The 27,508-nt window shown below is 37.8% G+C and overlaps 1 protein-coding gene across 1 annotated transcript in view; it reads left to right on the top strand.

Annotated features, from left to right (window-relative positions):
• Window positions 1-27,508, top strand: part of CENPE (centromere protein E) — a 95,898-nt gene that overhangs the window by 47,792 nt on the left and 20,598 nt on the right. The window contains exons 18-35 of the mRNA XM_044681632.1: window positions 460-594; window positions 688-865; window positions 2,127-2,281; window positions 2,892-3,218; window positions 3,759-4,025; window positions 4,152-4,289; window positions 5,918-6,124; window positions 7,424-7,582; window positions 14,485-14,775; window positions 15,782-15,940; window positions 16,075-16,365; window positions 16,477-16,635; window positions 16,770-17,060; window positions 17,174-17,332; window positions 19,338-19,628; window positions 22,181-22,285; window positions 23,839-24,069; window positions 26,684-26,881. Of these exons, the coding sequence (XP_044537567.1) occupies window positions 460-594; window positions 688-865; window positions 2,127-2,281; window positions 2,892-3,218; window positions 3,759-4,025; window positions 4,152-4,289; window positions 5,918-6,124; window positions 7,424-7,582; window positions 14,485-14,775; window positions 15,782-15,940; window positions 16,075-16,365; window positions 16,477-16,635; window positions 16,770-17,060; window positions 17,174-17,332; window positions 19,338-19,628; window positions 22,181-22,285; window positions 23,839-24,069; window positions 26,684-26,881 (3,741 nt within the window). The remainder of the gene's footprint in view (window positions 1-459; window positions 595-687; window positions 866-2,126; window positions 2,282-2,891; window positions 3,219-3,758; window positions 4,026-4,151; window positions 4,290-5,917; window positions 6,125-7,423; window positions 7,583-14,484; window positions 14,776-15,781; window positions 15,941-16,074; window positions 16,366-16,476; window positions 16,636-16,769; window positions 17,061-17,173; window positions 17,333-19,337; window positions 19,629-22,180; window positions 22,286-23,838; window positions 24,070-26,683; window positions 26,882-27,508) is intronic.

Raw genomic sequence — 27,508 nt, 5'->3', positions numbered from 1 at the left:
TATTCTGCATATTTGCTACATGACTCACATTTTGTTTTTTGGCTAATAAAGGACACCAGAGGGATAATAAGTGCTCCTTGATTGAAAAAATAAAGTTAAAAAACAAAGAGAGAATAATAACTGTGATACCTAGGATTATCATGAGACACCTAGGTGGATAGAGGACTGGGCCTGGAGTCAGGAAGACCTGAGTTCAACTCCAGCCTCAGATGTGTACTATCTAGTGACCCTGGGAAAGCCACTTCACCACTACCCCAGTTTTCTCATTTATAAAATGGAGATAATAGCACTTACTTCCCAGGGTTGTTGCAGATTTGATGAGATAATAATTGTAAAGCATTTAGCTAGCATGGGTACCTAGCATAATGCTCATAGAACAGTTTGAAACTTTATAAACAACCATATAGCATATAGGTGTATTCTAATATTATCAATGTATTGCCATCTCTGTTCTTCTAGGGAAATGGTGAGAAAATATATGAAGAACTAAAGCATTTAAGACAGTCTCTCTGTGATACTGAAACCATAGCCCTGGATGCCCAGAAAGAAACAGCATTTCTTAAATGTGAGAACCTAGAGCTGAAAGAAAAAACGGTAACTTCTTTTTTTCATTAAAGATTGTATTGTTGTGTTTTGATGATCACAAGGTTAACACATTGCTCTGACTATTGGTGTTCTGGTTAATAGAAAGAACTTTCAAGTCGATGCAAGCAACTGGAAAAGGATAATCATGTGTACCAAAGTCAGTTGCAGGAGAGAAGAGACAGTTCCCAGAGAAGGCAAGCTGATCTAGAGAGAGAATTACAGTCTGCTTTTAGTGAAATCACAAAGCTGACTTCCATTATTGAGGGCAAATATCCAAAAGGTATTTGTAAACTAATGGTTATATTGTCTTAATGAAATGGAATTTTGTAAACAAGTATGTGTTAGGTTTAACGTCTGTATTTCTATCTTTTTTTTGTTAATAGAAAAAAATCCATTCCACTCCATTTTTAGGCTTCCATGATGTTTTAGTCTGATTTTTTTTCATTAAATTTTAATGAAAAATATTATTAACATCTGGTATTCTGGCTTAAAGTGAGGAATGTGTTAAAATTAAAACATTTTTGTAGCAAATTATATTATATTGGACCTAAAAAGTATTCATTTTTTAAGTGTTGAAAAACTGAATACCTCTCATTGTTTACAAACCAGGTGGAACTTTTCCTCTTAAATCTTATATATAGAGGTGGGGCAAGTGGGTGGCTCAGTGGATTGAGAGTCAGGCCTAGAGACAGGAGGTCCTAGGTTTAAATCTGGTGTCAGGTACTACCTAGCTGTGTGACCCTGGGCAAGTCATTTAACCCCCATTGCCTATCCCGTAATGTTCTTCTGCCTTGGAAACAATACAAAAGATAGAAAGAGTGTGGGGAGGGGGGGCTTCCGTTTTTTTGTTCCAGGAACCACTGTCACCTAACCCACACTATGTATGCTAACAGCTTATTAAGTTCAGGTAGCATCTATCATCACCCGCCTGCTGTTAGAAAGTTGCCATATTTGGTAGGCACAGGGTTGTTTTTTTATAAGACAAAAGTGAAAATAATTTATTCATTCAAGAACCTTTCATTCTACCAGGGAGACATGGCATCCACATGGTCAAGTTAGCATATGGTGCTGTCATCAGGGAAAGTAGACAATTTGGAAATCCAGAAGGATAGCACCTGAATGCGTTGTCAAGATAAAGATGGGCAGCTGGGTGGCTCAGTGGATTGATAGCCAAGCCTAGAGACAGGAGGTCCTGGGTTCTAATATGACCTCCCAGCTATGTGACCCTGGACAAGTCAGCCCCCATTGCCTAGCCCTTCTTTTCTGCCTCAGAACCAATACATAGTATTGATTCTAAGAAGGAAGGGGGAAGGGTTTATTGTTAAAAAGAGGGAAAATCTGACGTATAGTTATTGTATTTTTTGCCTTCTCAATGGAAAAGGAAGTAGAAAGAAAGAATTTGGAACTTAAAATAAAAGTGGAAAAAAAATTCTTAGACTGGTGTAGGAAGGAACAAATCCTTTAAATATTTTTGTTCCTAAGGCCATCAAAAATTACATTTAATTAAAAAAAATTTTTTTAATTCACCCAAACTTTTTTAGATGTGCTTCTTACTGTGGAATTGGAAAGAAAAGTTAAAGATCTCCAAAAAGACCTGGATAAAGCAATCAAAGAAAATGCAACTCTGCAAAAAGAAATTAATACACTATCTGAATTGAAGTCTTTACCTACTGAGCTAGAAATACTGAAGAAAGAGGTAAACCTTTCAAAAGGAATGATAAGTTTTATGTAAAGTCCTTTAACATAGTGTTTTGACTCTTGTGATATTATAGTAATAAATAGCTATTTGTGAATCTATAAATGAATCTTGTCCAGAGATTTAGCATCTAGTTTTTAATTAGGCAGAACTGATGCCATCAGCTGACAGATAAATGTTTTGCTTATACCTAACCTGGATTCTTTTCCCACCTGAATTTTATTAGCTGTACATTTTTCCTTTTTTTTTTTTATTTTTTTTATTTGAACAAAGCTGTTTTTTCTTAGATTTAAAAAGGTTTTTTTTTTTCTTCTAACCTCATCATTCACTGTTAGGGTAAAGGAAAATGGAGGAAGGTACATGGTAGAAAAGGAGGTATTTCATTTAAAAGTGCTATGATCTAATGTCTTGCAAGCTAATGAACAATTCTCAGGGCTGGGAGGTCATTTTTGTTGATGAACTTATCTGAAAATTCAAAGATAAGACAATTTCAGTAATTTGTCTGGACTTTTGTTCTATTTAATCTTCATTGGACCTCCAACCATTTAGCATTTGATTGAAATTACCATGCAATTTAAGTAACATTCCCTTAATCTCATTTTATTGGTAGAGACTTGAAAAATCTGAAGAGCTGGATTTGATAATAGCAGAAAAGGATAAATTTAGGGCTGAAGTCATTTACAAGGACAACAGGCTCCAAGAACTACTTGATGAAATTGAGAAAAGCAAAGACGAGCTAGCGGCAGCCCAGGCAACTCATCAGACCACCACTCAGGAGTACCAGGATTTCAAGCGATACCATGGAGAGTTTGAGCAAAATTATTTTACTGTGCTTGAAGAGATTGAGAAAATGAAGCAGCAAATTATAACTCTGTCCGGAGAAGCTCATGAAGTTGCTTTAGATTTCAATGATTTGGTTAGAGAGCCAACCAAAGAGGTGAGTGAATACTCTCTTTTGGTAAGGAATTATTGCCTCCTATTACCTGCTTTTGTAAGGCATAGATTACAGAGGTGATGCACAATCTAGCAGGTCCAACCAGACTAGAAGCCTTCAATTATGTCTTTAAAAAAGATAAGATGGGGGCAGCTGGGAGGCTCAGTGGATTGAGAGCCAGACCAGAGACAGGAGATCCTGGGTTCAAGTCTAGCCTCAGACACTTCCTAGCTGTGTGACCCTGAGCAATACTACCAATAATTAGTATTGATTCCAAGACAGAATTCTGGTCAAGGTCACCAGGTAACCTCTCTCTACACTCAGAGGCTCAACTTTAGATTGGGCTTTGAGAAGAGAAGCATTTCTTGGCCATGGGACAACACTTAAAGGTTGTTTCTGCTGTAGAAAGATTGTAGTCTTTGTTGGTTGGAGGGTCAACCGTGAGAACCAAAGGTTTTAGAAGAATTAATGAATTTTGGATTGGTGTGATGTAACTTTCCACTGGTTTACTGACCTATGACGTTTTTAATTCCTATCATAAAGCCTCCTCCAAAAGTCCAAGAAAAGACCACTGAAGGAGAGAAATTCCTTGAGGTGAGAGAAAAACTTTGTAAGGCTCAGCAGAAGTTGGAAGAGCGACTAAGTGGCGGGAGATCCAGGCCTACAGAAGAGGAGAGGCAGTTTCTTCCCAAGCATCTCCATGGAAGCTCCAGGACGGGTGAAAAAGATGCCCCTGAACAGTTCCCAGAGCTGCCCTTCCAGTCAGAGGAGGAGCAGCCCAGGCAGGAGCTGCACGCTGCCAGCCACTCAGTAAGGGCAAGCTGAGGAATGGGGTATGAGGGGGTGGGGGTGGGGGCTTCACCCTGTCACAGACCTAAGCAGGCACAGAAGAACTAATGCGGCCTCAATGTTTTACATTGTTGTCATTTGATAAAGAGCATGGGCACCCAGGAGGAACTGATGAATTATTTTGAATCCCACAAATGTCAGGAAACTGTGGACTCCTCCAGCATGCCCACAGAATCAGGTGTGAAGGCAATTCAAAAAGAAGCACTTGATGAATTGCAAGGAAAGGTAAAATCATTCTGCATTTACTATTTGTTGAGGTAGAGAGCCTCTGTTGGAATTCATTAAGTCAGAATTCATTACAAGTGTTCACTTCATTCAACTTTTTAAACTATTAAATTCCTGGGAAGCAAGGTGGCTCAGGGGAGAGAGAAAGCCAGATGTGGAGACGGAAAGAGCTAGATTCAAAATTGGCATCAGCTGGGCGACCCTGGGCAAATGACTTAACCCCAATTTCCCAGCCCTTCCCACTCTTCTGTCTTAGAACCAGTACTTAATAAGGGTTTAAAATTAAAGTTAAGTTCCCACCTTGCACCAGGCATGATGTTCTTGGGATACAGAGATGTGAACAAAAGTCTCTGCTTCCAAGAAGCTTACATTTGACTGTACTTCTTTATATTCAGAGGTCATATCAACCCTACTTAGTCAAAATTTTTGTTTCATTTTTTCCATTTCCTTGTCATTAAAATCATTACTAAATTTAAGCAGATTTATAACTTTCATAACATTCATTGTCTTTACCTTTGCACTGGTTGTCCTCATGCCTGGAATGTACTCTGTAATTCATTTTCACCTGCCTCTTAGAGAAGGAAAAATTGGGACTTTAGAAAAGAATTTTTTTTAATTTTTTTTAACATTTATTAATAATCATTTTTAACATGGTTACATGTTTCATGCTCCTACTTTCCCCTTCACCCCCCTCACTCCCCCCACCCATGGCCAATGCGCATTTCCACTAGTTTTGTCATGTGTCCTTGATCAAGACCAATTTCCAAATTGTTGGTAGTTGCATTGGTGTGGTAGTTTCGAGTCCACACCCTCAATCATGTCCACCTCAGCCCATGCATTCAAGCAGTTGTTTTTCTTATATGTTTCCTCTCCTGCAGTCCTTCCTCTGAATGTGGGTAGCATCTTTACCATAAATCCCTCAGAGCTGTCCTGGGTCATTACATTGTTGCTGGTACAGAAGCCCATTACTAGAAAAGAATTTTTGAAATTTCCCTCAAACTCAGTTCATATTTATACTTTCACATATCTTTGGCGCCCACAGAAAAAAACATAAGGCCCTTGAGGATAGGAATTGTTTGATATTTGTTTTGTTCTATCTTAAGAACAGCTCTAAGACAGACAGGAAAGGACTACACAAACAGGGTTAAATGACTTACCTAGGGTAACACAGCTAGAATGTGTCTGAGGCCAGATTTGAACCTAGGTCCTCCTGACTCCAAGCCTGGTTCTCTATCCACTGTTGTTGCCTAGCTGCCCCTAATAAATGTTTTTTTAAAGATCAAAATTTTCCATTAATTCTCTGAATTCATTCTTTGTGGGCTGTTGAATTTATAATAAAAACAAGTGATGCCAAATTCTCTTTGTTGATACACCAATCTTACAATTCTTGTGACTATCAGAGAAATAAAGTCAGTGATTACTTCTGCTCAGTATTTATTGTCTTAAGTGTCTATAGAGTATATGTGTCTGTATGTGCTTGTGTGTACATTTATACATGTAGATTTAAAAATGTGAATCATTTTATATTTGCAATTTATTTTTTGCAGCTTCCAGATGTTAATTCTAGGTAAGCAAGTAAATTCATGGTTGGTTATAAACTTGCTAAAAATTCCTTCATGTCTTCATAGGCCGTGAAGCTAAACGAAGGACAAAATTTGGAGTCTTCAAGAAACATAGCGCCTCTCCCAGACTATGAAAAGGACGATGAATTACTTCAGCAACAAAGAAAGATTTCCTCCTTAATACAGGAAAAAAATCAACTGCAGCAAATGCTAGAGTGTGTCACAGCTGAAAAGAATCAATTGAAAACTGATCTCGAGGAAAATATCGGAATGGTAATGTTTATTTAGCAAAGTACAAACTTTTCAGTACCTCACAAGAGCATGCTCCCATTTATTTTTCTTATGAAATTTTAATTGTTGCATTTTGGAACAGTGAGAATTTTAATATTCATTATAAACAGTGGTGAATTATCCACTGAGCTTCTTTTGACTCACAGTAAAGAAAGTTCCCCCATTGAAGGGAAGGTAGTGTTTCAGCTGTGTTCTACTTCATGACCCTGAGGACTTGTGTCCATTGGGGTTTCTTAGTAGAGATACTGGGGTGGTTTGCCATTTCCTTCTCCAATGGATTGTTTTGTCAGGCAGCAGAGAGTGACTTGCCCAGGGTCACACAGGTAGGCTACACCTGGGGCTGGGTTTGAACTCAAGCCCACCTGATACCAGGGCCCAGTGTTCCATCCCCCGAGTCTGTCTGAGGGAGGGCATCAGTGACATCATTTTGGGGGGTGGGGGGAGGAAGAGCTTCCGTTTTTTTGTTCCAGGAACCACAGTCACCTAACCCACACTCCATGTATACTAACAGCTTATAAAATTCAGGTAGCACCTATCATCACCTGCTGTTAGAAAATTGCCATACTTGGCAGGCACATGGGGTTTGAAAACAATTTATTCATTCCAGAACCTTTCATTCTACTGGGGGAACATGGCATGGCATCCACATGGTCAAGTTAGCGTATGGTGCTGTCATCAGGGAAAGTAGACAATTTGGAAATCCAGAAGGACAGCACCTGAATGCATCTTCAAGATAAAGATGAACAGCTGGGTGGCTCAGTGGATTGATAGCCAGGCCTAGAGACAGGAGGTCCTGGGTTCTAATATGGCCTCAGGCACTTCCCAGCTGTATGACCTTGGGCAAGTCACTCAAACCCCATTACCTAGCCATTACCATTCTTCTGCCTTAGAACCATTACACAGTATTGATTCTAAGAAGTAAGGTAAGGGTTTAAAAAAATTAGAAAAAGATTCTATTTTTAGAACTTTACAAAAGTAAACCTTTTAAATAGAAGCACAGGGCCAGACTCAGAAGAAAAAAAGGGAAATCCTGCCTTGTATCAGGAGATGAAAGGCTAGAAGAATGTGCCAAGGAAAAAGGGAAGGATGAGAAACGAAAAATACTTTGTTTAGCTTTCCTACTAAATTGTTTTGAGTTCTAAAATTTGTGTTGTAGCTTGTACAATTTTTTTTTTCTATGTGTAAAGTATTGGAAATGTTGATTCTGGATCCGTTTGTTTTCTCAACATTAAACTTCATTTGCTTTGTTAATTTTATTATTTCTTTTGCATTTTGTTCTAGAGTATTGAAAATCAAGAAGAATTAAGAAATATTGGAGCAGCACTTAAAAAGCAACAAGAGGCAGTCCTCAAAGAAAGGAGGAAGACTGCCGACAAAGAAGGAGAACTTTTGAGGACTCAGGAGAGACTGGCAGACACTGAGGAGAAACTCAATATGAAGGTGAATTGTTTTCTTTTAATGAAAATCTGCCTTTTCTCCCTCCACTTCCCCCAGCTGAAAAAAAAAAAAGAAAAAGAAAACCTTCAAATAAATGAGTATAGTCAAACAAAACAAATAAATTCCTGCGTTGGCCATGTAAAAAAAAAAAAAAAGACTGCTGCATCCTGAGTCCATCACCTCTCTGTTAGGAAGGAGGTTATATGCTGAATCATGATTTTATCTGAGAATTCAGGGCTGGTTCAGTATTAGGCAAATTAGCCAGCATGATTGATCATGTTACTAATAAAGCCAACTATAAATATGAAAAATGATAAAGGCTGGTATAAATATATATATATTAGTATTTTAATTAAAGCCATGCTGATAGATAATTAGACCATGCGCTTGTAAGCATTCAAAACTGCCGCCTCCATTACTGTCTCGAGTCTGCTGGCCAAGAGCCTACTGGCCAAGAGACCACTCCCTCCTAACCCAGGAGATTTAAGCTCTTCCCTGGGTCAAGACGTAGGCCTTCCCAAGCCCAAAACCCCGGAAACGGAAACCAGTTGGACCATGTTGGATCACGGGAAATGTAGTTTTGATACATTTCCCATGTCCATAGAAATATATACACTTTTAGATGGCATTTTCCAAATTTCACTTTTACAATTCCCCGTGAGGTCCGGCAAAAAAAAAGGTTAGTCCTTTTTTCTTCGCTGGACCTGTAAAAATAAACAACTTCTAAATTTTTCAGGAATTTGGGGATAAAAGAAATAGATGAACAAATGGTTAAAATTAGCCGCATTGACAAAAAAAACAATTTGGGGCTGTCCCCCACTGGCATAACAGTGTACAATTAAAACAATACATACAACTCAATTTCAACTCCCCATAGTTCAATCAACTGCACCCCAAAGTTCAAAGTTTGGTCTTCATGGTACAGTGAAGGCTTTTCAGACATCTTCATGTGTCCTCACCAAACAAGTTCGTCGTCTGGATTCTGGGGAGATGGCAAGATCCTTATTCTGAAATTATTCTCAAAAGAATTTAAACTTTACATTATAGATTACAAAACATACATTTTCTTCTAAGATTTATACAATTTAATTCCCCGTGAAATTACTCCTATAAGAGTTAAATATACATATATTTTTACATTATCGAATTTAAAAAAAAAAAAACTTAACAGATATCCCCGTGAGGTAAATCTTAAACACACCTTTTAAAAAAAAAAAAAAAAAAAAAAAAAAAAAAAAAAAAGGTACCTCAGGTCAACTAAGGATGAGTGGCTGAGTCCTGGGGGTTATATGAATTCAATTGGCAAAATAAAAAGAATAAAATTCAAGAAAAAAGAAGAAAAAATTAATTTGTAAATGAAATATAAAATGTGCAAAAAATCTGGGGAAAATAAACTTAGACCTTTCAATGAAGGCCTAATTAAAATGAATTCAGCAGTGTGCAATTACCCATTCAGGGCCAGGACTTAAGGAAAATGTCTCTCTCTGATCTGACTTATCATCAGCTTTTTTAGGGAAGTGAGCCAAATAATTAACCAATCTTAGGTGCTTTCTAGGAATCTAAGTGAGGGGACCCACGTCCTCTAAAGTTTTTAGAAAAGACTGGGACTCCAGGACTCAAACCCCAATTTCCAAGCCCTAAAGTATTGGCATAGAACTGCTGCAATTATTCAGATCTTAGTTAAGTCTCTGACCATGTGCTTTCTTTAGCACTATTAACAGCTTTCATATTCCCTTCTGGAATCAGAGAGGCATTTAAATCACAGTCCTATAGGCTCAGGTATTTGCTGTAGAATCAGAAAAAGGATAAATAATGATTATATATGTACTTCCAGTACAAGATGAGAAAAGGGGAAAATCAATTGCTCTCATTAAAAAAAAATGTTTTAAAAATCAAAAATATATACATTTATAGCTTAGAACTAGAAGGGTTATGTTACCCCAAAATGAGACTTTCTGTGAGAGAAAGTGGGTTTTACAAAATAGCAGATTCACAATGCACATTCAAATAGAGTACCATTATTTCCAATAGCACATTTTAAAACAATAAACAGTGATGTTTAAAATTATATACTTGTTACAACTTGTAACCCTTGGCAAATGTTGTTATTGCTTCCATAGCAAAGAATATACAGGAGCTCCTTGACTCTCTGTATTTAAAAAAAAATCCTGGATAGGAATGCTTCTACCCATTTAAGGCAATAATATCTCTTATAATAAAATATATAAAAGCTTTATCCTTTAAGACAACAATTCTTAAGGATTTAAAGTAAAAGTTAAAAAAGATCTCTTGTAAAATTACAAGGTAATATTCAAAGCATGGAAAACTTTCAAGGTTCTTTGCAATTACCAAGACAGAATAAATTTTTAAAGACATGTGCTCTATAAGATGTTCATAGGTGGTACATATAACTGCATTGTTTTTGATACAGTAAGCTTTAAGTAAATTAGGAAATATAATAACATCATAAGCAGTAACTCCATTAGCGTAAAATGATTCAGTGCAACAGGAAAATCAACGAATAAGCAAGATTAATTTACAAAAGTAATTAACAAAATACAGTAAGATACAGTCTCTTTAAAACAGAAATAAAACACATTTAGTTCCACGGTTTAAAAGTTTACCCCTGGTCCAATTTAAGGTTCTTCTAATTGAGTTCAAAGTTAAAGTTCAAAGTTCTGAGCAGGTATGGGGGTGAATATTCTTCCCCTAAGTTCAGTTTTTAATCACAAGCAAGTTTGAATAGGCCATTCGGCCGATTAAGGGTAAACGCTAGTTGCTAGGTCCAGACGCTATTGTCCACATGGGCTTGGGGTTAGTGGAGAAAAGCTCAGGAAAACTACCCACGTGTAGAGTCTGTGTGGGTTGGGGTTGCCTAAATTAGGTCTTTAGAGAAACACGTGGAAGGCTAGAAATAGGGAGAAAAGGGGGATATACTACCAAAATCTTTAGCGGCAGAGCTGAAGCTGAATGCGGCGTTTGGCAAGTCAGGACTGGGTTCTTTCTCGGAAATCTCAGGAAAAGCAGCTCGGGGTTCTGGAGTGGAAGCCGCAGCACTGGCAGCACCAGAGGCAAGAAAAGCAGCGCGGCAGGAATGGAGATCAAGTCAGGAGTCAGGAGATCGGCTGCGAGACGAAACTGGCTGGGCACCAGCAGTCCATCAGTGCCAGCAAGGGCCGCTAGGCCCGGGGCATTGAGCAAAATAATTCGCAGCCCAGCGGCAATTAAAACCATTGTCTCTCTTCCCCGTAAAACAGCCTCTAGGCTGGGGAAAATCGGGAGAGGACTGGGCAAGGAAAAAAATCGCTTCTGAGACTCTGGGTCCCAGAGCTGCATGGCTTCTTCTTAGGCTATCTAGAAAATTGAGAATTCTATTTCCAAACTTCTGGTTGCCATAATTATAAATATGAAAAATGATAAAGGCTGGTATAAATATATATATTAGACAACTCCCTCCTAACCCAGGAGATTTAAGCTCTTCCCTGGGTCAAGACGTAGGCCTTCCCAAGCCCAAAGCCCCGGAAACGGAAACCAGTTGGACCATGTTGGATCATGGGAAATGTAGTTTTGATACATTTCCCATGTCCATAGAAATATATACACTTTTAGATGGCATTTTCCAAATTTCACTTTTACACAACAAAAAGCATGTGGAAGGGAAGGAGAAAATTTGAAGAAAAGAAAAAATGAAAAAGTGCCATACAGCCCAGCCCTAACATCAAATCTGAAGTCAGGATGTAGGCTGGAAGAAAGGGCAAACAAAAAATCCACACCATAATGGGCTGTTATGGAGGCAAGGAAGCTCAAGGCACAAACCCACAAGAAGAGAATGACTCCAAAACATCTCCAAGTATTCTGTTAGGGGTGAGAAAAAAACACAGCTTGGACAAATTTTAAAACAATGTTTTTAAAAATTCCATGTAAATAGTTTTTTTTTTTAAGTCAGAAAGCAGAGAGAAATACAGAGGAAAACATAAGGTATCTCAAAGCAAAAACAACCTTGAGAAACAGTTTACAGTGAAAAACTTTAAGCATATTTGAACCTTCATGTTCATTTCATGAACAAAAAGCCTACACACCATATAGTCAAGAAAACTGCTCAGATCTCTTAGAACCAGAGGGTAAAGAAGAAATTGAATAAGTCTACCTGGTTACCTTTTGAAAATAAACCCCCAAATGAAAACTCCCAGAAACATAATAGGCAAAAATCCAGAGTTTCCAGGGCAGAGAAAAAATATTACAAGGAGTCAGAAAATTCAAGGGCTGAGAAAACAGTCAGGATTACACATGTTTTAGCAGCCACTACTTTAAAAAAACAGAGCACTTGTAATACTATATAACTAAGAGCAACTTACCCAGCACAATTGAACATAATGCTTCTTGGGGAGCAATGAAATTGCACTTTAATGAAAGACGCCTTTCAGGCATTCATGATTAAAATAATAGAACTAACCTAAGAGAGAAGAGAGACGTAAAAAGTGAACATGAATGAACCACCTACATTCAAGTGTAGAGAGATGATACATGGTTTCCCCTCTCATTGTGGTTCTGTTATGTCTTGATGATCTTAAAAAATGTATGGAAAGAGAAAAGGAATATACTGGGGGAGGAAAAGAATGAAAGCTAATGGAAACTTGTTTCACACGAGAAAGATTGCCCCTAAATTGGGGAATAGAATGATGTTATAGTATATAAATATGATGGAATACTACTGTGCTGGACACTTAACCAGTATAATGACCAACCACCATTCTAGAGAACTAAAGATGAAACCTGCAGCCCACTTCCTGTTAATGCAGAGCTCAGAATGCAGAGTTAAGATAAATTTTTTTTTGGCCATTACCAAGATGGTAAAATTTTTCCCCCCTGTATTTGCAAGAGAATTTTGTTTTGCCTGGTGTTCTCAATTTGGAGAGAAGGGGTGAGTTAAAAGGCAGATTTTGCCTGTTTAAAACAAATCAAATTTTTTAAACCATGAAAAAATACAACAAAACTTTTTAGGTGTGAAAATCATTCTTATGGACTATAAGAAAAAAAACGGTGGGCTGGTTTGACAGGTTGTACTTTGCTTGTCTATATATACACACACACACACACACGCATATACACATATACACACACACACACACACACATATATGCAAAAGCCAGAACCATGGGGGCACCCCTGGTTCATGGATATAATATGGAGATCTAGCAAAATAAACTAAGGAGGAAAACTGGGAGAGAGAACAAATAAAAAACAGTGTCAGAGACTGCTGAGGAGACATGAAAGATTAGGATTGACAAAAAGCCATTAGATTTGTTGTTTGGGGCAACTAGGTGCCTCTAGTCAGAGGGTCCTAGGTTGAAATCTGGTCTCACACACTTCCTAGCTTTGTGACCCTAGGCAAATCACTTAACTCCAGTTGCTTTGGGACCGATACTGAGTATTAATTCTAAGTCAGAAGGTAAAGGTTAAAAAAAATTGTCAATTAAATTATTGTAATTTTTGGAAAAGCAGTTTCATTTGAATGATGGACTCAAAAGAGATGAGGATAAGGGAGGTACACATTACAGAGTTGGCTTTCTTTCTCCAGGAGTTTAGCCACAAAAAGAAGGGATATAAGACAATAAAGGGTGATAGAATCAAGTGAGCATGTTGTTTGTTTGTTTGTTTTTAATGTATGGTGGGCATGGGAATGTTTACAAGTACTACAGAAGGAGTGATTAAGGAGAAAGTGGGGTCGATGGTGTGGATAATATTCTGTAAAAATGAGGGGATAGGATCAAGTTTAGAGGGGTCAGCTTTAGCAAAGAGAAGGGCCACTTTTATCCAAGACTGGAGTGAAATAGGAGATAGCAGAAGATCTGAATGATGAAGGGGGCATTCTTGAAGAACAGGGTTGAAGTGTTTAGGTAGATTCTGAGACCAAGTTCCTAGCAAAGAGGAGGAACAAGGTTTGAAATACTGTTTTGGAGACAGGGAGTGTGAATATCAGAAAGGAAGAGAATCCTTTGCTGCAGGGAAAGACTCAAGTGAGATTAGATTAGATTTCCCTTCGGTATTTTAATAAGTCCCTAAATATGTAGGTATCTATTTTATTTATTACTGTAGCCCATTGATGGGTACACTTTTTAAAGAGGGGGCCAAAGGAAAGGAAATGCTCATCTGTCAGTCTGTTTCTAAGACAACTCTTTCATCAAAGTTTCATTGTATTGTATCCTACTCAGTGTATTCATCAGATTAGGAATAAAGTCATCTGGCCCATAGGTTGTAGTTTGCCCATCACTACTCTAGCCTGTATTCCTAACTCCTTATAAAATTACTAAATAATGTAGAGATATAAACTAGTCAAATTAGTGAGCATTAAAATACAAAAGGACCTGTTATTAATGTTTCATTCCATTAGGGAAGACATTAAAAAAACACACACAAAAGTAGTTTATCCACATACATAAGGAACTGGTAGAGAGTGAGGGCATGAGCTCTTCTGAATAATCACCAAATACTATTTAGTGTAAGCCCTTACTAATCCAGATGCTTAGCAGTTCAAAACCGTCTTTCATTACCTTTTGAAAACTTACCTTCTCAATGGCTTTGGAAGCATTTTGTGGTATCTAAACCTAAAAAACTTTATTTTTGGTCTGCAGGAATAAGAGATTAATGATATTTGGTTGCTAGGTGTTCCTTTCCCCCCTCCCCCCCCCACCCATCTTTTTCTCTCTTGTATTCAATTCAACTTTTACTATTCCTGATCATTATGATCCCAGTAACTCCTCTACTGCTCTCTTTGAGCTGGAGTTGACTCCTTTTGCTAGTTTTACTTAAATCACTTGGGTTTTATCACTTTAACTTTGAACACTTTTTTTTTTCTGAGAAAAAAAGAAAAATAAGGATCTTGATAAACTGATTTCTATTTTAAGATCCAAGAACTTCAAGAAAAAGAAGACCAGATGTTGAATGTTAGAAAAGAAGTCATTGAGGCTCGAGAGAAAGTGAATGAGATGGAGCAAATAAGGAACCAATTAAAATCCAAAAATTCTACTCTGGAGAGGGTAGAAATAGAGAACCTGGAGCTGGCTCAGAAACTCCAGGCTAGTCTAGAACAAACATCATCAATAACCAAAGAAATAAATGAGTTCAAGAAGACACAGGTGGCTCTCCAATTAGAGAGAGATCAACTAAAAGAAAATATCAAAGAAGTTGTAACTAAGGTAAACGTAACCTTTTCCTCTACTTGATAAGCATGTTTAGTTTTGATTGTATTTTGACTTTACAGCCCTAAGTACACTACTATGTCTCAGTTTAGCAGAATGCCTTGCTATACACAGTAGGCATTGATTCCTGTCAGTGTGGTTTCTGTTAGAAAATGAAAGCCTTTCCCCAACCCCCTTCTACCTTGAAACTTCCTTTATAAGAAATAGTTAACAGTGTAGGTATAAATATATGTATATGTTGTCAGCTCCCAAAGATTCCCTCGTACCAATACAGCCTTCCTTCTAAGCAAATCATTAGAGCTACCAATACAAATAAAAATGTTGGTCTTACCTATCAGCAAATATCTCATCCTGCAGTGACAGTCTATGGCTTCTCTATCTAGAGGAAGAAACTACAACTCACCAGAAATCCATCAAAATAAGGATTAGTTATAGTATTCCTGACAGTTCTAAACTTCTTGTTGGTTTCTTTTGCATGAATGTGGTCTCTATATTATGCATGTGTCATTGTACATATGTACACGATTCATTTACAGCTTATTTTCTACCCGTATATACATATGTGGGCTTGTGGGTATGTGCATACACACACACATAATTACTCATATTTATGTGTGTGTATATAAAAGTGTTCTGAAGCTCCCTTACCTCTACATAATTTCCTACTAGACCTCCCAATTTTTCCTGAGATCTCTATAGTATTACGTTCATATACCGTAGTTTTAACAGCCATTACCCTGTCAGTGAGTACTCACTTTATTTCCAGGTCTTTACCAAAAAAAAAAAAAAATTGTACCATTTGGTTTTCTAAAAATGCTTCTTTTCCTTTCAGAACATATGCCAATGAGTAGTATCATTGGATCCAAGAGTGTATAATTCACTGACATTTCTAGTATTGGACTAAGTTGTTTTCCAGAATGAAATCCTAATCTTAGAAAAGAGACAATAGTGTTGATATCCTTTTATTGTAAATATTCTCTTTGGATTTCTTCTAATAAAAAAGGCCCTGGAAACACAAGAAGAACTAAAAGTTGCTCAGACCTGTCTGAAGGAACACCAAGAGACAATTGATAAACTGAAAGAAAGAATTTCAGAGAAGATGGCTCAAGGGATAAATGATCCAAAAGCTTTAGAGAAAATTAATGCTGAACTAATGCAAAAGGTAGATTTGTTTGTTTTGGGAGGGGGTAGAATAATTGACCACTCGGGTTCTGAGTATTCTGCATTCCTCTTGTTGGGAAAATAATAGGCTTTTTTAAACAACTGCCAACTAAGCATTTTTTTATTTCTCTCAAGATTCAAGAACATCCGGCAAAACAAGAACATATATTTAATGTCAGAGAGGAAGACAGTGAAACTCAAGAAAAAATAAAGGAAATGGAACAATTAAAGGAGCAATTAATATCCAAAGAGTCTGCCCTGGAGAGAATCAATTTGGAAAACCTGGAGTTGGCTCAGAAACTCCAAGCCAGTCTTGAAGAAACCACATCTGTGACTGAGGAGAGAGATGAACTGACAAAGACACTGATGACTCTCCAGGAGGAGAGCCATCAACTGAAACAAAACATAAGAGAACTTGAAGCCAAGGTAAATCTCTGTCTAGTAAATATGACCTTATAAGAACCAAGACATGCTATGTCAGTGTGTTAACATAATCTTACTCTAAATATGTGCTTGAATCTTCCCCTAATACCAAAGGGTCTGGAAACACAAGAAGAACTCAGAATTGCTCAGATGGGTCTGAAGGAGCACCAAGAGACAATTGACAGATTAAAAGAATGTGTTTCAGAGGGAGCCGCTCAAGTGTCAAAGAATCAAGAAGCTTTTGAGAAAACTAAAGCTGAGCTACAGAAAAGGGTGGGTTTCTTTTCTTGTGACTGGGGAAATCCACGAGTTTATGTATGCAGTGTCTTAATCTTATCCACGCAGGCCTTCCCAATATTGCTGGTTATACTAAATTACCATTTTTAAAAATTATTATTTGACACCAGATTCAAGAGCTTCAGGAGAAAAAAGAGCAAGTTTTTAATGTCAGAGAAGAAGGCAATAAAGTGGAGGAAAAAGTGATTGAGGTGGAACAGTTAAAGAAGCAACTGAAAACCAAAGAATCTTCTCTGGAGAGGATAGAAATGGAAAACCTGGAATTGGCTCAGAAACTCCAAGCCAGTCTTGAAGAAACCACCTCTGTAGCTAAGGAGAGAAATGAACTGGCAAAGGCACAGGAGGCTTTTCACATAGAGATGGACCAGCTGAAAGAAACCATAAGGGACCTCAGAGCTAAGGTAACATCTAGTAAAGATGTTCTTTTGAGAAACAAGTCTTTTAGAAAGGACAAAGAAGTGTTAAGATAATTGTATTGTAAAATATAATCTTGTCTCTTCCTTTAATACGAAAGGGTCAAGGAACCCAAGAAGAGCTCAGATTTGCTGATATGTGTCTAAAGGGGCACCAAGAAACAATTGATAAACTGAAAGAATGCATTTCAGAGAAGACAGCTCAAGTATCAAAGAGCCAAGAAATTTTAGAGAAAACCACTGCTGAACTACAGGAAAAGGTAGGTTTGGATGTTTTAAGTTGGCTAGTTGCCTGCCTGGATTCTGAATATATTTGTTGCTTTAATATTTTTGGAAAGCATAGTGGGACTTTCCAACATAAGCTTCATGTTAGTCTTAAAGGAAATATTTAAGACTTCATTTCCTTTTGAATTTTCTTATTTCCATAAAGAAAAGCTGACAATGTATTATGTGTGTACATATATACACATGCTATATATATATATATATGCATTTTGCAAACTGCTATTTTATTTAAGGTAATCTGCTGATTTGTCTAGGATTTTCTCAGTAAACTATCAGTCAAAAAAAGTCTTTCATCCTTAGCTAGAAAATTCCATGGTCTTCTAGTATCATATTTGGGAACAGGACATCTCTAAAGTCTAAACTTACCTCCCCCTATCTTGCTTCCCCAAATAAAGTATATCTGTAGAGATGGGCATCATTTTCAACTCGGTCTTCTTCCTCACCCTCCCCATGGCCTATATCCAGTTAGTGGACAACTCTTTTTTTTTTTTTAAATTTTTTTAAACCCTAATATCTTTTATATATATCCTTCTATATTAATTTTATTTGTTACAGGGCTAGGCAATGGGGTTCAAGTGATTTGCCCAGGGTCGCACAGCTAGGAAGTGTCTGAGGCCAGATTTGAACCTAGGACCTCCTGTTTCTAGGCCTGGCTCTCATTCCACTGAGCCATCCAGCTGCCCCCAGTGGACAACTCTTACCTCCTCTGCCCTCTCATTTTAACTATTGCAATGACTTTTTCCACTTGGCCACCCTGCTGCTTCTTCTCTAGTCCATTCTCCATAGAGCTTCCAAGTTAATATCCTTAAAGTACAGGTCTGGCCATGCTTTACACACGAATCTTCAATTTTTTTACAATTATTTAATGTAGTTCCCTTCATTTATTGTACATTATAGCCAGCCTAACTTATCTGTTCTCCCAGAATCTACCAGTCCATCTCTTGCCAATGTGCAAATTGTCCAAAAGCTCAGAAAGTATTCCTTTCTCACCTCCGTCCCTTAAAATTTTCAGCCTACTTCAAGATACATCTTCTCATTATTTTCTATAAATTTCCTGATTCCCCCTACTTTTTAGTATTCTTTCCCACAAATTGTCTTGCATTTTTCTATATCTCTTTGCACATGTAGTAGCCCCGTAGTAGGACTATAAACTTTTGGAGCGGAGGGACTATTTTGCATTTCTGCTTTGTATCCCCTACACCTAGCCCATTGACCTTACCACAGAAGGTGCCTAATAAATGCTTGTTGTGTTGAATCAAATTGAACTAAGAAGAAAGATGTTTGTTCTTTGGGTGTGCTTTTTAAAAAATTTAAAGTGCTATAAAATACATATGGGAGTAGTTATGAAATTCATTAAATGCAACAATATTTTCTCTTCCAGTAATAGAATCTAAAAAAAGAAAAGGTACAAAAAAGACCATCTATCCCTAATAAAGTACTAAAGGATTGCTAATAAATTGAAATAATTGGTTTAGACAAACAAGCAAATACTATTACAAAATGCATTCCTTCCCCCAAACAGATTATTAAGTATTTTTAAATAGTGAATACTATGTATTGGTTCTAAAGCAAAAGAGCAGTAAGGGCTGGACAATTGGGGTTAAATGACTTGCCCAATGTCAGTCAAATAGGAATAGGAAGTGTCTGAGACCACATTTGAACCCAGGATCTCCTTTATCTGGGCTGGGCTCTCAGTCCAGCGAACCACCTGGCTTCACCCAACTATTGAGTAGAACAGAAAGAGGGAGTGCATCATTTAACTTAGGCATTCTGATTATAACAGTGAAGATTTTATTGAACCAGAATTTAAGGAAGCCAACATCTCCAGTATTCAGGGTAATCTTAGGGCAAAGGTTAAAAGCTATGTTTTCCATGAGGCTTTCTGTCAACAAAGTTTCTGTGGGCTACCTTATAGAAGTGTTGGGGAAATTACCCCTATATTCACCTACCATTTAATTTTTTTAAAAAATCTGTCTCCAGATCCAAAAGCTTCAAGAAACAGAAGAGATGCTTCTTAATATACAGAGAGACGTGAACAAGACTAGGCCACAAAGACAGTCACTCTGTCAGTTGGAGGACCAGTTAAAGAACATGAGTAACACATTGTCCATGGCTGAGACAGAGAAACTGAACCTGACTCAGAAACTGGCTTCATGTCTTAGTGAAATGAATGCTCTCTGCAAGGAGAGAGATGACCTGAAGGAAACCAAGAAGGCTCTCCAAACAGAAATAAGTAACCTAAAAGGAAATCTAAAGCAGATTGGAATGGCGGTAAGAAGCCTTTTACTACCTTAGTGATAAACTCTGATTTGGCTTAGCCCATGACAGACTGTCCGAGAGAGGGGAGGCTGGACAGCATTACTCAGGGGTCCATTCACTTCATTTGATCATTACATCCTCATGAGATGGCCTAGGCAACTCTTCTTATTTTACAAAAGACAGAGCTGATGCTCCAATCATGTGAGTAGCCTCTGCTCATGGAGTACGAAACTGTTAGGAGTAGAGCTAGGATCAGCATTTCTACACCAAGTCCAGTGTACCTCTGGGGAATGCCTTTTTTTTAAATCATCACCACGCCTGGTGGTACTACAGTAATCCAAATCAAATCAATAAACAATTTAAGTACCTCCTGCATGTAGGAAGTACCAGCCAATTATGTCATGGTATTCTGATCCTTGATGTTTTACTATGAACCTCCAGGTCACTGTCCCACCTTCCAGAATGACTTTAGTACCTCTGCTTTGTTACATTTCTTTCTAGGCCATCAACTGCCATCTCTGATGGTGAATTCAATATTCACTTGATGTTTCTTCTGTCATCCTGGCCTCTCAGTTAATCAGCACCTTCCTTCCCATAGCCTTCATCTCTGCTTTCTCAATTACCCAGTGAAGGTGGTCTTCCTCCTATATTACTATTGCCTGCAACTACTCTAGATCTTAAATGCTGAACTCTGAAATACAGATTCCCTTCTGACTACACAGTCTTGTGTCTGTCTACTTCTCCCACTGCCCTACTTCCTCTTAGCTTCCTCTTTGCCCTGGATATAATCACAAGTTCCTCAATCTCTCCCTCCCCCCTCCCCCCAGTCTCATTCTTCCCTGAAAATGACATTTGTCTGTTTTCACTTCCTTCTCTTTAGAGTCTTGATTCTATAATAATCAGACCTTTCTCCAAGGCCCCAGAGCTAACCTTTCTGGAGCTGCCCAGTAGTGGTCTTTTATTGATCTTACTGAACTTTAGAAACTCTCTTCTGTCTCCTAATTTCATCTTGCCCTCTGTGTTCAACAGTTAAATCTTCTACTTTCTGAGAAGGTGGAAACTGTATGTCTTCAACTCCTTCCTCTCCCATGCTCTAAAACCTCTGTCTCCCTTCTTGCCCAGGAGCTAGGTGACTCAGTGGATAGAGATACCTAAAGTCAGGAAGTCCTGAGTTCAAATTTAGACTTAGACACCTATTAGCTTTACGACCTAGGAAAAGTCACTTGTTTTCTCAACTACAAAATGAAAGCAATAATAGCACCAACCTCAGGATTGTTGTGGAAACCAAATGAGATAAGAGTTGCAAAGTGCTTAGCACAGAGCCTGGCACATAGTAAGCATGATGGAAATGTTAGGTAGCTCTGGTTCCCATCTCAGACCCTTTGTAAAACATAAGTACTATGAATGCACTTACATTTACATTACATTACGTTTCTTTCTTTCTTTCTTTCTTTCTTTCTTTCTTTTTTTTTTTTTTAGTTTTTTTTTTTTTTATTGCAGTAACAAATCTATACTTAAGTTTTCCATGTTTACATGATTAATTTTCTATCCCTCCCCTCTTCCTTCCCCCCCTCCTAGAGCTGACAAGCAATTCCCCTGGGTTATACATGTATCACTCAAAACCCATTTCCATATTATTCATTTTTACAATAGAGTGATCTTTTAAAACCAAAACCCCAAATCATGTGCCCACATTAACAAGTGATAAATCATATTTTTTTGTATTTCTATTCCCACAATTCTTTCTCTACATGTGAATAGCTTTCTTTCTCACAAGTCCCTCAATTGTCTTAGATCATTAAATTGCTGTTAGTAAGTAGCAAAGTCTGTTATATTTGATCATCCCACAGTGTTTCACTTACTGTGTACAATGTTCTCCTGGTTCTGCTTATTTCAGTCTGCAGCCCTTCTGGTCCTTCTAGAAATCAAGCAGTTCATTATTCCTTTTAGCACAATAGTATTTAATCACCATCAGATACCACAAATTTGTTGATCCATTCCTCAATCAAGGGACAACCCTTCATTTTCCAATTTTTTTGCTACCACAAAGAGTACAACTATAAATATTTTCATACAAATAGGTCCTTTCCCATTTTTTTTTTATCTCTTTGAGGTATAAACCCAGCAGTGGTATGGCTGGATCAAAGGGCAGGCATTCTTTTAAAGCCCTTTGGGCTTTCAAATTGCCCTCCTCTAAGGCTTTCCTTGCCTGATCCTGCCTCCTCCCTCCCAAACTGAAAATGATCTATCTATCCCTCATGTATCTAATTCATCTGAGATATTGGTAAAGCACTTTGCATAGTGCCTATCTACAACTATACCTAGAATATTTATAACCATAAAATCATGCAACTTAGCTAACATGCAAATGCATGAATTGCTACTAATTTTTTCCCCAAGATCTTTAGCTTTTGTAGATTGGAAGTAAGTAGGTTTAACTCCAGAACAAACTAAAGTTATCCATTTTACTAAAAGTCCACATTGGATTCAGTTACTGGAATATTTGTTCAAATATTAATGATCACAAATAGAATTCAAAATTCATTCTTGAAATTTTACCATAGAACCAACAGAAACCAAAAGAACTGGTAAAAATGGAAGCAAACTCAAGAAAGGACATCAAGCAACACCCTATTGAAAGTCTTAAAGAAAAATGCTCAAAGATAAATGTAAGTGCCAATAATTTAAATTAAGATAGTGTTTTCCTCTTAAGTGGCCTTGGTTTTTTCTCCATCCAGTAGACACAGGAACTTAAAAAATAGTCTTAAGACAGTGGTATCCAAATCAAATAGAAATGAATCCCTGCAGCTACATATTATCTTCAGAAAACACAAATTAGTATTACATATATTGTATTTACTTTGTTGTTTTTGCTCATTTTACCAGTTATTTTCATCTCTTAAACTTCAGGAGGCAACAGGTTTGACCCGTCTGGTCTAAGTTGTATCTTCCTAAGAATACTGTCATATTGTTTTAAACTATTTTGAGCAATTGAAGGTGAAAAAAAATGTTGGACTGTTACTGAATTTGTCCCTCAATGTTGTTATTTAGTAAATTGCCCTTTGGTAGTTTAGTGATTATTTTGAAGTATTTGAATATATACTTTTGTTAGACTTTTCATTCGTGAGAGACCATTTGTAGAGACCATAGACACGATCCCTTTTAAGAGGAACCAGAGAGCTCCAGCCTTCAAGTATCAGGGAATAAAGTGTTTTACATATGGGACCTGATCTGGCATTGAACACTTTGCTTTTTCAAGAACCCCTTGAGAGATTCTCTAAGCAAGATTTTTTATTTTAGATAACTCTTTTTGGTGACCCTTTTTGTTTTTCCACTAAATATTCCCTCCCAAGTCAATTATGATGGTATAATTTTTCAAACTTTACTTGATGATTGTGTGACTGGCCCTTCTTCTTTTCTTAAATTCTGTGTATGAGTATTACTATACTGATGTCCTGTATTACTGGGCCCTGCAGAAGTACTGGTATTAATTTTAACGTGAGCAGTCTGGAATCACTAGATAGCTACTGCCTAGTAGAAGTGTTTGATCATTCTTTGGCGTTTAAACCAACCTGGACTGCTTGCCTAGAAGAACTGAGCTAAACTGTTATATGTTTATTTACTTTTTGCCTACAATACAGTAAATATTTCTTTACAAAGGCTAGGAAAAAATATGGCATACACAGTACTCTAGCTGTAGTCTAATGGAGTATACAGTGACACCATTTATTCCTTTTATGTCTCTCTCTTTGTGTTGACTCTGCTCTATTTTGAAAAGTATCCACACATACTCTGGGCGTGCACTCAAACTGCTTTGTTAAACTGAGTCAAGCCAGGTTTCCTTTATCTTTTTGTGTTTTCCTTGTAGCTTCCTCTACTTCTGTTTAGAAATTCTTTAATCAGGATAATGGAACTCTGAAGATTTAAGAACTAAGTTTGACTACTCAGCCAGACTAAAAGAAGAAACAAACCCTGATTCCGTCTTGAATTTTGAAACACCATATATTCTCTCTCCCCCTCCCCTCCCAACACCTTTTTTTGGTGATTTTTTTTACCTTTTTTCCCCAGTAATATTTTATTGTAGTTTTCCCAATTATTGTTGATTCAAAATGCAAATTTTTTAAATAACTCATCTCCTGCAGAAATTCAGTCATATAAAACCTAATGTTTATAAAGCTCTTTAAGCTGTTGTTTAAGATCATTCAATTCTAATTTTCTTTAGGAACTTCAGAAGAAATATACTATGATGGAAAGTCGCTTTGGGTTCCTGAGCAAACTCTCTGTTGACTTGAAAAAGGCATTTGAAAACCAAAATGAGCTCCAGGTCAAAGTTCGAGCATCCCTTTATCATACACCTCAGTTAACTAAAGCTGTTGAAAAAATTTTAGCCAGCAGCCGGCGCTGTAATAATGATCTCCACTCCAGCAGCATATGCGTACTAAAGAAACTCGAGGTATTTGCTTCAAGAAGTGCCTATGAGCTCTTTTTTAATGTCTTCCATGTGCCATTTTTATAATAAATGAGGCTGTATTTAGAGTGGTCACATATTTATCACTGTGGAAGGTTTTTGTCAGTGCTTCCTTTTCTGGGTGCTCATTACCTCTCCCTCTTCTAGAATATGTTCTTAGACTTACATCAGTTTTTGACATCAAGCTCACTTTGGCTGTGTGTTTTCAGGATCTGCCTCTTCAGCTTTTCTGAAAATCAGGACATAGTGGACCTGCTCCAGAGTTTACTGATTGACTCAACCTTCACACCTCTGACTCTCTTGGGACTTGAGGATGTCTGGGCCTATCAATGGCTGTTAGCTGTTCTCTAGGCATCCTAGTTGCCTATTTATCTTGGGCATGAACTCTTAATTTTTTATTATATAATTGGGATGCAATATAATATAATAATCATAAGCAGCAGTCCAGTGCTTCCTTATATCTTACTCTTTTTCTTAGTATTACATTAAAAGCCCTTTTGTTTTTTTGGTCAAGCAACTCCAACCCGAGATCATTCCAAGCTATCATCCTACAGGGCTTTCCTGATCCCTCCATTCCTCTTTGATTATCCGGAGATAGTGTATTTTGTTGTTTACCCCTAAAGTCTTAGCATTAATAGTTTAAAATTACAGGAAGAGGGGGCAGCTGGGTAGTTCAGTGGAGTGAGAGTCAGGCCTAGAGACAGGAGGTCCTAGGTTCAAATCCGGCCTCAGCCACTTCCCAGCTGTGTGACCCTGGGCAAGTCACTTGACCCCCATTGCCCACCCTTGCCACTCTTCCACCTATGAGACAATACACCGAGGTACAAGGGTTTAAAAAAACAAACAAACAAACAAACAAAAATTACAGGAAGACTTTAGGGGAGAATAGCCTGTAGTTTTTTCCATATTCTTTGTCCCTCATTAGACTATCACGTCCTTTAAGACAGGGCCACTTCTTTCTGTCTTCAAGCCTGACACTATAGTAAGAATTTCATAAATGCTTGTTGACATGACTTGCCTTGCTGCACTGTTGTAGTCATCCTTCCTTTCTCACACTTACTCCAATTTTCTTTACAATCTGTTTTTAAAAATCTGAGTTTTTGATTAGTTGCTTTTTTTTTTTTTTAAAACCCATACCTTCTGTCTTGGAGTCAATACTGTGTATTGGCTCCAAGGCAGAAGAGTGGTAAGGGTAGGCAATGGGGGTCAAGTGACTTGCTCAGGGTCACACAGCTGGGAACTGTCAGAGACCAGATTTGAACCTAGGACCTCCTGTCTCTAGGCCTGGCTCTCAATCCACTGAGCTACCCAGTTGCCCCCTGATTAGTTGCTTTTTAATTCAGTTGAAGCAACTCATTCTTATTGGAATTGTTTCTTTTTTTTTTTTTTTTGTCTTTCAGATTTCTTTTTTGTAGGTTTACATCATTGAGATGATAATTTACTATCATGATGTTACTTTCTCCCAACCCTTAAAAAAATCTGCTTTCCCAAAACCTAGGTTGCACATCAACTATTCTCAGCTTTCTTGTCCTCATTAACAAATTCTGAGTTGAAATAATCTAATCCCACTTTCCTTAGTCCCCATGATTTCTGCCCAAGCAACCAACTCTCCTTTGTTTGAGAATCAGATTCAGAATCATAGTCTTGATTCTTTCACATCTTCATTTATTATAAAAATGAGACTCATGATGAAGAAGGATGAGGACCTATCATTTCATTAACTTAGAGAATTGATACTCCCTCCATATTTTGTATCCTTAGAGAGTCCCCTAGAGCAGTTGTATTGGTATCATATAGAAACAGGGACCACTAATCCACACATAAGGATCCCACAGTCACTTCCTTTTAAAATGGAACCTAAAGCACTGAACGCTTAAGCCCAGGCTTCCACAACCAGTATCGCTCAGCTAGTTGCTGACCCTGGGTCTTCCTGTTTGTGAGGCCAACTCCACGCACTGCCCCATGCTTCCTCTAAACTACAGAATCTAAAAGATAGAGGGGTTGGGAAGGTGCTCTAACAAATGAGAGATCAGGAAAGGCCTTCTCTAATGTCACATAACTAAATCTTAGAGTCAGGAATGGTGGGTCACTCTATTCTTGACAGGAAGATTCAGAGTCCTTCCTTCTTTCTCTGCACTTACTCGATGGCCCCCCACTGAAAGCACTTGTGAATCCAAATCTTCCTTAGAGAAGAAAGGAACTGCCTCCTGCCTGTCGAGTCCAGCCCCCTCCTTGTCCCCTTGAGGTGGCCTTCCTCCTTTCTGTCCTAGCCTCACAGTCACGATTCCCCTCTGCCACTTCAGCTCATTCCTTTTCACTTTGAAGTTCTTGTGTCCCAGTCATAGAATCTTTGGCCACCAAAGCAGGGAGTAGAGTTACATACACTCAGTTGTCCTGATGTGTGTGTTCAGTACTTGTGTCTTTGGTGTGTAGCCTTCTGCTCATGTTGTTGAGCTTTCCTTAGGAGAAAGGGAATTTATTCCTTGTACTCATACCTTGGAAGTACCACGTTCACATACTCTGAGGAGTGGGTCAGTTTCTGGCCATATGCGGGCCTCTACAGCAAACCTCCTCAATTGCTTTCTTTTCTTCCCACTAGGGTGTGTTAAAGCGTGTTGTAGGCATAAGGAAGGAGCATCACAGTGCTATCAACAAACTTGAAATGGATTTGATTAGGGAGGCAGAAAGGCAGAATGAACTACTTGTTAAAACACAGCATCTTCACCAACATTCTCAAGGAGGACCCCCAGAATTAAGTGGATATAAATTGAGCCAAAAGATGGATCTACACATGGAGGTAGGAATTGTTCAAGAGGATTTTTTTTTTAATCCTTGCTTTGTGTATTTATAAAGGAAAAAAAAAACAATAAGAAAACTATTTAGATCTATATCCTGGTTGCAGCTGAGTGGCTCAGTGGATTGAGTGGCTCAGTGGATTGAGGGCCAGGCCGTACTGGGATAAAATGACCTCAGACACTTCCTAGCTGTGTGACTTTGGATAAGTCACTTCTGCCTTGAAATTAATACATAGTATTGATTCTAAGACAAAGTAAGAGGGTTTTTTGTTTGTTTGCTTTTTAAAAACTATATCCTGTTAAGCTCTAGTATTGAAAGCAGTAGATTGCCTCATTTCATAGTTCCCCAAGTGCACAGTGACCAAATAGCTCTTTTATATAAGGATATTTATACTTTAAAAAAACAAAAAAAAAACACTTCCAAATCTTATCCAAGGCCTAATTTATTCATAGCTACAAAGTATCTCTGCGACCCTTTCCTACCCGTGAGCAGAGGTCACAGCCTAACTTGTTAGCACACCCCTAAATCCTTAGACTGGTGATCCCAATCCATATGCATGTCCAAAAGCTAGGAACAGGTGATTATTGATAAATGAGTTAAATCAGTTTGAGTTACAGTAAATATTTTC

The sequence above is a fragment of the Gracilinanus agilis genome, chromosome 6 (assembly GCF_016433145.1).
Source record: "Gracilinanus agilis isolate LMUSP501 chromosome 6, AgileGrace, whole genome shotgun sequence".
In the NCBI taxonomy this organism is placed as follows: domain Eukaryota; kingdom Metazoa; phylum Chordata; class Mammalia; order Didelphimorphia; family Didelphidae; genus Gracilinanus; species Gracilinanus agilis.
The sequence above is the reverse complement of the archived record's forward strand: the minus strand, read 5'-3'. Positions and strand labels throughout refer to the sequence as shown.